We start from the raw sequence: 12,061 nt of genomic DNA, 5'->3' as shown, positions 1-12,061 counted from the left end.
ACAATGCGGCCTAGATAAACAAAAATAATCCTCCAAAAATCATAGTCAAAACTAGTCAAAGTGTCCCTGGTCAACGCTAGTCAAACTTGGTCAACTCCTGAAATTTTCGGCCCTGCAATTCTATCCAAAAATTCAACCTCCTTGTGCCACACATGTGAGAGAGAGAATGCCCAATAGTTGTACGAACCAATGAGAGGAGAGAGAAGAATGTGTCAGTGATGATGATGCCAAATGAGGTGAGAGGTCACTTGTATTTATACAAGTCGACGAGGGTTAAGTGACACATCCAATGGGTTTCATGAGCCTACATGATGATGTGGCCGACCTAAACAATTTGCACGTGTGGGCATAAATTCAAAAACACATTTTTGCTTGTCCAAATTAGATATCTTTATATCAATTTTGGTCCTCTCAAAAAGAGAAATTTAATGCAATCATCATCTCCATCAAATAAGCTATCCCGAGGTGAAATTTGGCCCTAGTTTCCAATTTTAACATCATGAAGCAGTGCGTGAACTAGTAGCAGCTGAGTTTGGCATATATAGAACTACCAACAGAGCAGCAAGTGGTTTGGTGGATCCAACAATTGAAATTGTTGATGTTAACTTTGATGAAGAACAATTAATTAGTGTTGAGTGGTTGCACATGATGCAACAAAAAGATCTCATTTATATGTTGTTATTTGGCAAGAGAAGCTCACTTGTGTCTAGAAGCCAAATGGAAAACAACCTATTTGCAGCAACAGAGGTCAGTAAAGAAGTGGAAAATGAAGATTACGATACAATGACAGTGTTGAAAATGTAATTTCAACTGCGCAACAGTTAAGCCATGCAGCAGCATGAAAACAATAACCGTGCGCTTCACCAAGGATCGGGAGGCAAAAACACTCCAAAAATCAAATTGCAGGCTTAAGGATCCGCTTTAATCTTAGTCGTTGGATCTGGCCGATCAACAGTCCAGATCGCATCGGCGTATTGGCAATTCGGCATATCGGCAGGATGGAGCATCGAATGCAGGCAGCGGCAGCGATATGAAATATCGCCGATGAGCGATCGCCGATATAGCATCGGCGAAGTCGCAGTGGAGGACTTATAAAGGAGGCTTTGTGTTTGCGATGAGCGATCACCGATATCGCTATCGGCGTATCGCTATCGGTGAAAACAAACAGGCAGGCTTTACCATGGGTTATGCTGCGACCCGATAACCCGGACCCGACGGGTATTCAAAATTTTGTTTAATATTACTTCAGTTCCGTAAGCGGCTCTTTTTCGTGCTTTAATGTATTTCAGGCATATGTTATAATATATATATATGATCGGAGGTATTGGCCCATAGCGCGATCGGCATATCGCAATCGGGGAAATCATGGGTACACAACCGTTTTTATATAAGCGCCATGCGATGAAGCCCGAACCCGATGGGTTTCCTGAAGCATAATGGTTTAACATTTGAAGTCTATCAAACGGAAATTTTATGAGTTCAGCAGTGTTGCTCATATATTTTAAAATATAAGGAGAAACAGAGAATTGGCGCGGAGGCAGTTAAAGCAAGCATGGAACAGTACAGCGCGGTAGGCAACTGCTTTCAATTTTCAGCATGGCCGAGAAGAAAGCAGGTTGCGTTCATGCTCCTGCACATTGAATTTTCAGCCACCACAGTTAATGTTCAACTCTATCAAGGACGTGAAGGACAACCTCGAGCAGCTCACAGTATGGGACTCTAGGTTGCATAGTTGTTGTTGAGTAGTAGTTTGTCGATGCAACGAGTGTAATAGAGGAGAAGCGCAGCAGCGCAAGTGAATGTTTTTTTTGGTAATATGTAGCAGCGTAGAATGTAATGGGTTTTTTGAATGAATAGAGTAGCATTGTGTGTGTTTTTTTTGTGTGGTGAATCCCTCTGAGTCAAAGAGAAAGAATTTTGTATCATGTTTTTCATTTTGATGAATACAAATCCCTTTTATGTGTGTTCAATACTCTGTTCTCTGAAATTTCCGTTGTGTTAAAGATCCTGTGGCAGCATCAGAGTATTGTCTTTGTGTGCAGTTTATATTGTTTTTGGGATTTTGACAGAAAAATCCCCAACAATGGTATCAGAGCCAGTACAGGCTCTTTGAAGGGTTCAAAGAAGCTGAAGGAAGGATTCTTAATGCAGCAACTTCTCCAGCAGTGTGAAGACTCAGGCAAAAAGGTATTTCTCTCAAATACTTGACTGTATTTTGAAGCATAGTCAAGTAGTGCAAGAATGGCTAGGACCAGCACCAGCAATAGCATGGGTATGCAGCTCCCATTATTTGATGGTAAAAACTATGACTATTGGGCAATAACAATGAAAGCCTTGTTTGCTTCCCAAGACTTATGGGAAATAGTTGAAGATGGTTTTGAACAACCAGCAGATGAAAATGAGTTTAATGATTTAACTCAGGGAGAGAAGGATCTGTTAAAGAGCCACAAGAAGAAGGACTCAAAAGCCCTCTTCTTCTTGTATCAGGCAGTGCATGGAAGCGTATTTCCAAGGTTAGCAACAGCTAAGACATCCAAAGATGCATGGCAAACCCTCAAGACAGCCTATCAAGGCATGGAGAAAGTGAAGACAGCTAAACTGCAGTTGCTGAGGAAAGATTTTGAGAACCTGTGCATGAAGGAGTCAGACAATATTGACTCATTTTTCACTCAAGTAATTGGCCTGGTCACACAAATAAGATCTCATGGAGAGATACTTGAAGAAAGGAGGATTGTGGAGAAACTATTGAGGTGCCTACCCTCAAGGTTCCATGTGATTGTCACCACCATAGAAGAGACAAAGGATCTCTCAAACTTTTCAGTTGATGAGCTTCATGCATCACTGATCACACATGAGCAGAGGTTGAGTAGAAATGAAAACTCATCTCTAGAGCAAGCCTTCAAGACCCAGATGTCCTTTGGAAGAGGAAGAGGTCAAGGCAGAGGAAACAAGAGAGGAAGAGGCAGAAGTCAGAACAGAGGAGGAAGAAACAGTCCAGCGAATGCTCAAGGAAGGGGTAGCAATCCAAATCAGAACCAAGGTCAAGGCAGCAGCCAACAAAGTGGACAGCATCATGCTCAAGGACAAAGGTATGAAAAATCCAATGTCCAATGTTATTATTGTAAAAAATATGGGCATTATGCCAGTGAATGTAGGAAGAAGCAGCATGATATGAACAATAGATCTAATGCAAATATTACTAGAGAAAATGTCAGCCAAGATAATGTATTGTTAGCTTGTAACATGGCTGAAACAAACAGTGAAGATATATGGTTTCTGGACTCCGGTTGTAGTAACCATATGACAGGAAACATAGCTTTGTTTTCTGCTTTAGATCAAAATGTGAAGTCACAAGTCACACTTGGGACTGATAGCAAAATTTCTGTTATGGGTAAAGGAGAAGTTAAAATATTTACAAAGCAAGGAGAAAGGAAAACCATAACAGATGTCTATTATGTTCCTGGAATGAGATGTAACCTCTTGAGTATTGGACAGCTTATTCAAAAGGGTTACAATGTTTTCTTTGATAATGATGTATGCACCATCATGGATATAGCACCCAGCAAGCGATGCATTGCTGAAGTAAAAATGACAAGGAACAGAATGTTCCCTCTCAGGATAAGGGCAGATCTGAAGAAAAAAGATGTAATTGCAGCATTTTCCCAAGAGGCCTTCCAAAGCCAACCAAAAGATGGAAAGTGGTTGTGGCACTTGAGATTTGGACATCTCAACTTTGGAGGTCTTAATTTGTTGAGCAGAAAAAGAATGGTAAGGGGATTACCATTGATAGAGAAACCAGACAGCCTTTGTGAAGGTTGCATTTTGGGGAAACAGCACAGAGAAAGTTTTCCTTCAGGAAAAAGCATAAGGGCAAAAGCACCCTTAGAAATTGTCCACTCAGATTTATGTGGACCAATGCAAAATTCATCTTTAGCTGGCAGCCAATATTTTCTAACTTTTATTGATGATTTTACAAGAAAGACTTGGGTTTATTTCTTGAAGAATAAAAGTGAAGTGTTTGAAAAATTCCGAAATTTCAAAGCACTTGTGGAAAATCAGAGTGGGTTGCGCATCAAAATTTTGAGAACAAATAGAGGAGGTGAGTATATCTCCAAGGAACTCCTACGGTTTTGCAGAGAAAATGGTAAACAGTTTACAGCTAGGTACACCCTACAGCAAAATGGAGTTGCTGAGAGGAAGAACAGGACCATTATGGATATGGCGAGGAGCATGTTGAAGGCAAAGCATTTACCAAATGATTATTGGGCTGAAGCCGTAAACTGTGCAGTATATGTCTTGAATAGGTGTCCTACAAAAGCTGTGATGAACAAAGTGCCTAAAGAAGCATGGAGTGGGAGAAAGCAAGGAGTCACCCACATGAAAGTTTTTGGATGTGTGGCTCATGCACACATTCCAGATTAGCTAAGGAGGAAGTTGGATAGCAAAGGGGAGAAATGTATCTTCATAGGATACAGTGAGAAATCCAAAGCTTACAGGCTATATATCCCATCTACCAAGAAGTTCTTTGTGAGCCAAGATGTTCAGTTCATTGAGGAGGAAGCTTGGGATGGAAGCATAGAGAAAACAGTTAATGTTAAGAACTGTTTGTCTCATGATGAAGATGATGAAGAGGAGGCTGAAATGCGTTCCCAAACACCAGCGCCAACACAAGGACAGCAAGGAACACCCTTGAGGAGAAATGAGAGTGCTTCTCCAAGCACACCACAAGGAGGAAATTCAAGTGCATCTTCAAGCACTTGCACACCAAGTGAAAGAGGTAAGAAGTTCAGAAACTTGAGTGACATTTATAATGAAGGAATGAATTCCTTATTTGCCTTGTATTGTCATGTTGATGATCCTATTCATTTCGAAGATGCAATTAAAGATAAGAAATGGATAGAAGCTATGGATGAGGAAATTAATGCCATAGAAAGAAACAAGACATGGGATTTGGTTGAGCTACCAAAAGGTAAAGAAGTTATTGGAGTCAAATGGGTCTATAAGACCAAGTGCAATGCTGAAGGCAAAATTGAAAGACATAAGGCAAGGCTGGTCGTCAAGGGATACAAGCAGCAATATGGGAGAGATTATGAGGAGACTTTCGCACCGGTTGCAAGAATGGAAACCGTGAGAGCAGTGTTATCCATTGCAGCACAAAACAAATGGAAAGTCTACCAAATGGATGTAAAGTCGGCATTCCTAAATGGAGTGTTAAAGGAGGAGGTTTATATTGAGCAACCTCTAGGCTATGAGAAGAAAGGCCAAGAGCACAAAGTGTGCAGATTGAAGAAAGCTCTTTATGGGCTGAAGCAAGCTCCAAGAGCGTGGTACAGTAGGATAGATTCCTATCTACTGGAAAATGAATTTGATAAATGTGAGGGAGAACCCATCGTCTACGTCAAAGAAAAGGATGGTATGATTTTAATTGTTGTATTGTATGTTGATGATGTTATTTTCACAGGCAATGATGATCAGATCATTGAGAATTTTAAATCAGTCATGAAAGAGGAATTTGAAATGACTGACATGGGTTTCTTGAGATACTTCTTAGGCATAGAAGTAGATCAAAATGAAAAAGGAATTTTTATCTCACAAGCTAGATATGTAAATCAAGTGTTGGGCAGATTTAACATGCAAGAATGCAAAGCAGCGATCACTCCCACATTAATGGGATTAAAACTCAGCAAAGAGGACAGCAGCAAGGATTTTGATCCTAGCTTATATAAGAGCATAGTTGGCAGTTTTATGTATTTAACTGCAACTAGACCTGACATAATGTTTGTTGTTAGTTTGATTTCCAGATTCATGGAGAGGCCAAAAGAGGCACATTGGCAGGCAGCAAAAAGAATACTAAGGTATATCAAAGGCACAAAAAGATTTGGCATTTTGTATACTTTTTCAGAAAATTCAGATTTAGTTGGCTACACCGATAGCGGTTGGGCTGTAAGTGTGGATGATCAGAAAAGCACATCCGGTTATCTTTTTCACATGGGTTCAGGAGCCATTTCATGGGCTTCCAAGAAACAACCAATTGTGGCATTGTCTACAGCAGAAGCAGAGTACGTGGCAGCTACAGCAGCGGCATGTCAACCAGTGTGGATGAGAAGAATGTTGAGGAACCTAGGCCAAGAGCGGGCAAAAGCAACAGTGATTTATTGTGACAATAGCTCTGCTATTGCCCTGTCCAAGAATTCTGTGTTTCACAAACGAACGAAACACATTGATACAAGGTTTCATTATATCAGAGAATTGGTAAGCAATGGAGAAATCAGTTTACAACATTGCAGCACTCAGGAACAGGTAGCAGACATTTTGACAAAGCCATTGGATCAGAAAAGCTTTGAATTTTTGAGGAAGTGTTTGGGTATGATTGAATGCCCAACAGTTGAAATTAAAGGGGAGTGTTGAAAATGTAATTTCAACTGCGCAACAGTTGAGCCATGCAGCAGCATGAAGACAATAACCGTGCGCTTCACCAAGGATTGGGAGGCAAAAACACTCCAAAAATCAAATTGTAGGCTTAAGGATCCGCTTTAATCTTAGTCGTTGGATCTGGCTGATCAACGGTCCAGATCGCATCGGCGTATTGGCAATTCGGCATATCGGCGGGATGGAGCATCGGAGGCAGGCAGCGGCAGCAATATGAAATATCGCCGATGAGCGATCGTCGATATCGCATCGGCGAAGTCGCAGTGGAGGACTTATAAAGGAGGCTTTGTGTTTGCGATGAGCGATCACCAATATCGCTATCGGCGTATCGCTATCGGTGAAAACAAACAGGCAGGCTTACCATGGGTTATGTTGCGACCCGATAACCCGATAACCCGGACCCGACGGGTATTCAAAATTTTGTTTAATATTACTTCAGTTCCGTAAGCGGCTCTTTTTCGTGCTTTAATGTATTTCAGGCATATGTTATAATATATATATATGATCGGAGGTATCGGCCCATAGCGCGATCAGCATATCGTAATCGGGGAAATCATGGGTACACAACCGTTTTTATATAAGCGCCACGCGATGAAGCCCGGACCCGATGGGTTTCCTGAAGCATAATGGTTTAACATTTGAAGTCTATCAAACGGAAATTTTATGAGTTCAGCAGTGCTGCTCATATATTTTAAAATATAAGGAGAAACAGAGAATTGGCGCGGAGGCAGTTAAAGCAAGCATGGAACAGTACAGCGCGGTAGGCAACTGCTTTCAATTTTCAGCATGGCCGAGAAGGAAGCAGGTTGCGTTCATGCTCCTGCACATTGAATTTTCAGCCACCACAGTTAATGCTCAGCTCTATCAAGGACGTGAAGGACAACCTCGAGCAGCTCACAATATGGGACTCTAGGTTGCATAGTTGTTGTTGAGTAGTAGTCTGTCGATGCAGCAAGTGTAATAGAGGAGAAGCGCAGCAGCGCAAGTGAATGTTTTTTTGGTAATATGCAGCAGCATAGAATGTAATGGGTTTTTTGAATGAATAGAGTAGCATTGTGTGTGTTTTTTTTGTGTGGTGAATCCCTCTGAGTCAAAGAGGAAGAATTTTGTATCATGTTTTTCATTTTGATGAATACAAATCCCTTTTATGTGTGTTCAATACTCTGTTCTCTGAAATTTCCGTAGTGCTAAAGATCCTGTGGCAGCATCAGAGTATTGTCTCTGTGTGCAGTTTATATTGTTTTTGGGATTTTGACAGAAAAATCCCCAACAGACAGGGGAAGAGAAGACAAAGAAGGAAGAGGAAGAGGAGAAAGCTCTCACTACAGAGCATAATGAAGATGATTTTAACAATGATTTTGAGTGTACGTGAATAGGACAACAAACTAGTTACAATTATAGCTGAAATAAAAGATGAAAAAAGATGCAAGAAAGGACATGGAAGTTTTTGAAGACAAAGAAAAAAACATTGAAATAACCTTTCAACAATTGAGTCAAGAAGAGATCAAATTTTGCTATCAAAAAATATGGCAAAAAGAAGATCAGGAATATGAAGCGCAAGAAGCAAAATGAAATTTACAGTTTGAAAATGAAGAGTTGTGGCAGCAATCCATGAATGAACGAATCTTTGAAGAGGAAGTTGTAGAAGACATGCTCTATTCAAATACAAATACAAGATAAGTCGAAGAAAAATTGCAGCAACAGCAAGTGAAGAAATATGGAGCTTATAGCAAGAAAGCACAGCTAAGTATGAAGCAGTTTCGAGGATATAGAATAGGAAGAAATGAAAAAGGAAATTCAATATTGTAAAAAGTTTTTGATTCATTGTAAGCCTAATTGAAACTTAGACCAGCAGGGATGTTTAAGTTAGGTTGATTCATACAGTGGTAAATAAGGAGTATGTTAGAAATAGTAATTACTCCCAAATGCAAATCTAGAAAGATCCAAGTCGAGTGTGAGTTTGTCAAGTATGAGTTTGCATGAAGTAGTTAGCTAGAGAACAATCAAGTCTAGTTAAAGTTTGCATGATTTCATATTTAGTAAGTTTGATTTTTATATACCTGTGGTTGGGTCATTGTAATGTGAAGAAAGAAGAAGAAAGATGAGCCGCAACTCAATGGATGTAAAAGAAATCAAATTTGTGTTTGGTAGAGTAATTGAGCAGCAGCTCATGTTTTGTGTGTATATTTTGTGCTTTCCTTTCCAACACAATTGGCTAAATAATTTAATACCCAAAAGCTAATTATTATTGGAGACTCCCATAACACAATCAAGCACCTTCATTTAAAACTATTAAGTTAAATTTTCTTTACTATCCATGAATCCCATGCGTATCACGTGTCAAGAGAACTGAATCATAAGGCATATGTAATAGCAAACTCAGCCATCAGCGTGGCCAGAGGAACCTTGTTGAATGCTCTAATCCCCTCACATGTGTTTGAATCTTAATGGTTAAAAGGCCCCCCATCGGATCAGCATGGCCAGAGGAACCTTGTTGAATGCTTTAATCCCCTAACATGTGTTTGAATCTTAATGGTTAAAAGGCCCCCATCGGATTACACCCCATGCAAAATCCAACCCCTCGTGGAGCACATGGTGCGGATCGTTGGACGTATGGGGATTATATGAACCAATGCAACATATGCTTCGTTGTGAGCAAGGTTAATTGGAATATGATGGAGGTGAGAAGTCAGGACAAAATGGTGTGGATTGTGGAGAGTTGTGCAGACATGCAAGCTCGGCCAAGCATTAAAACCACCACTATTGTTGATCATACTGTAGAGTTAAATCCACCTGAGAATCTGGGAAGTTGGCGGTGGATGGACAGTCGTAAATGACAATGACCCTCGATTCATCATGCAAGGCAGCAAATATGTTGTGGGTTCATCGTTGTACTCCCTGTGTATTCACGCTTGTCTGCCATCTTCGATTTTCAGATAATATTTCATTCAATGGATCAGTTGGGATGTGTATCTGTTTCAAGGATTTTACAGCAATATATTTCCTGTGGTCCACAACTTTTCAGCATTATTTTGGTGCATATTCCTCATCTGGGGTGGTAGAGTTTGAATATAGATCGAAGATAGCAGGAAACTCTCCTCTCCCCCAGAACGTCACGAGGGTACATGTCCAGTGATAACTGCAATGTATAGCAAGGGATTTCGGCGCTGTGGGGATGACCAGGAGTCTCGCTCCGTGGAGTCAGAAACACAATTGGAAATTGCCACCCGTAAGTTGAGGGTCGACAGGTTAACGGCCCAATTCAACTCCATATTGGACATTATGGCGAAGCAGCTGCAGCTAATTCACCAATTGAGTGAGGAGATTAACGATCTTTGCCTATACCAGCAAAGTCTCATTGGCGCCCTCTATAATGGTCAGCACGCAGTGACTGCTCCAGCATCGCTGGCAAACTCGGCACTTTCTACCAGGACCGTTGTACCCAACCTGAACCGAGTGGCCTCAATGGACATTATGCTGGATTCTAGTCGACTGATCTAGTAATTAAAGTACTGTCTAATCCTAGGCATATTTTATAAAATATATACCTTCAGATATGGTTGGGTATATGTAACAGCACTATGATCTCGCAGACCAGAAAGTTTGAGACTAGTTCTAGGAAATCAGAGTAAATTTGAAGCTCAGTATTTTAAGATGTAATCCTGCTGTGCATTTGAACAGATTTTGCTATTATATAATCCGTTACAATTAAAAGAAATGCTAATCTAAATGGCAAAAACCTGCTAGGTTGCCCCCACATGGCCTGATATACAGATAATAATGTCTAATACCAGAGAGCAGTTGGGATCACTTGCTTAACTCTTGAGATGCTCCACTATAATCCCATTAACTGATTGCCGACATTGTGCTTGAACCAGATTAATATAACCGTGCAATCGTTTCCTACTCCTACTCGATATTCGTTCATTGTTGTTCTCAGTGCAATTCTTCGATTTGGTGATTATATCCACACAGTCAATCCCCAATTCAAAGGAGTAATGCGATGAATAGGACAAAGGATAGTATGATGTCAATTCTTTCATAGTCTCTATGTGGGTATGTGTGAGTGATTGATCTGAGACAAATATGCAACACAAAAAAGAAAGCTGTTTTGTACAATGCCTCAAACTTACCTTTCCAAGCTTATGAATCCCTTGCTCCAGGAACATCGATATAACAACGAAGACTGTAAAAACAACTGCAACTGTCCATGTGGGTGCATAAATGAGGGAACCTTCGCCCGCTTCTTCTGCCATTGATCTCTATCGGGAAAACAACAAGCCCTTCTCAGCACCGGAATTGATCCCCAACAAACCATCTGCCACAGTAGATAACATAGAACAACTAATGCGCGAAAAAAATTTAGAACCATTGTTTTCTTGCGATTGTTGAAAGTTGCCGAATCTCTCAATAACTTCAATTACAAGATTGGCACAGCATCTGTAATACATCAAATCTATATTGCTATTATTGCCGTCTCGAAAAAACTGGCGCCTTTTCTAATACAATAGTTTTATTTCAGGGAAATTAATTCAAATGTCCATTTTCATTGAATTGAATTAAATGGATTTTAATGATGTGCACGAAATCTCCAAGGGACCTAATACGGTAGTTTTGTTAGTTTTGTCTGTTTTCAGGGAAATTAATTTAAATATCTATTTTCATTGATTTTAATGGAGTTAATACAATAGTTTTGTTTTTAAATTAATTCAAATATCTATATTTTTTTTTAACTAAAACGGTTATGATTTTTATTTATTTGAAAAACCTTGGGTCTATGCCCAAGCGGCTCCTATTACATTGCAGATTTCTAGCTGTTGTTGGTTAAGATCTACTTGATTTTCAGGGCATTTGTACAGTACTTTCACTGTTTACAATTAGAAGTCCTTTCATCAAAGAGTTGTCTTTGTTTGCCAGATGGTCAGCTTCACTATTTGACTTTCTGAGAATATGATAAAACTTACATGTGTCAAAATCTAGGAGAACTCTCTTCAATCTGTCCAGTATTTTGTTGAGGCTGGCATTGCTAAATAGATTTCCCAGCTTTAGGCTTTTTGTTATTAACTCTGAATCTCCAAAAACTTGGAGGTCTTTGACACCTTTAGCCCAAGAATCTCTGCTTGATTGTTAGATTTATGGCCTAATCCCCAACTGAAACAGTCTTTTGAAGTCCCGTCCGTAGAGTAGATGACCCCCCGAGCGCCTGCATCTCCAGGATTACCTTTAGACGCTCCATCGAAGAAAATTGTGGTTAAGTTTTGTGACCGCCACCATAGTTGGAATTTGTCATCTTCATCTCTTATGCGCCATTCCTGATTTGCCTTCTGTGGGGAGAGGAGCTGCTTGTGCGGACAGGGCTCTAGCGGGCCGAGCCATCTTTTTTCTTCCGACAATAACAATGGATCTTCTTTGAAATACTATTGTTGGGCTGCTTCCAGTAGAAAGGATTTAGCTTTTGTTGCGACTTGCAGTGGAGTGTGCCTCATCTCTCTGAAAATCTGTTGATTTCGAGCTAGCCAAAGCTGCCAGCAAACATATTTTGGGATAGCTGTCCATATTTTTTTCCAGAATGATTTGGAAGGGATGCACTGGGGATAGAAACGACTCCAAGTGGCGTAGAGATCTGCAACAG

The 12,061-nt window shown here is 40.3% G+C and overlaps 1 protein-coding gene across 1 annotated transcript in view; it reads right to left on the bottom strand.

The window, feature by feature from the left end:
• Positions 1-10,854, bottom strand: part of LOC149173783 (MLO-like protein 1) — a 525,125-nt gene extending 514,271 nt beyond the window's left edge. The window contains exon 1 of the mRNA XM_089424731.1: positions 10,563-10,854. Coding sequence (XP_089280857.1) covers positions 10,563-10,685 — 123 coding nt within the window. The 5' untranslated portion in view covers positions 10,686-10,854. The remainder of the gene's footprint in view (positions 1-10,562) is intronic.
• Between the last annotated feature and the right edge of the window lie 1,207 nt (positions 10,855-12,061).

The sequence above is a fragment of the Pinus tabuliformis genome, chromosome 4_2 (genome assembly GCF_031772625.1).
Source record: "Pinus tabuliformis cultivar Carrire ecotype Pingquan chromosome 4_2, CPIR1, whole genome shotgun sequence".
NCBI lineage: Eukaryota > Viridiplantae > Streptophyta > Pinopsida > Pinales > Pinaceae > Pinus > Pinus tabuliformis.
This window is presented reverse-complemented; position numbering and strand designations above follow the sequence as displayed.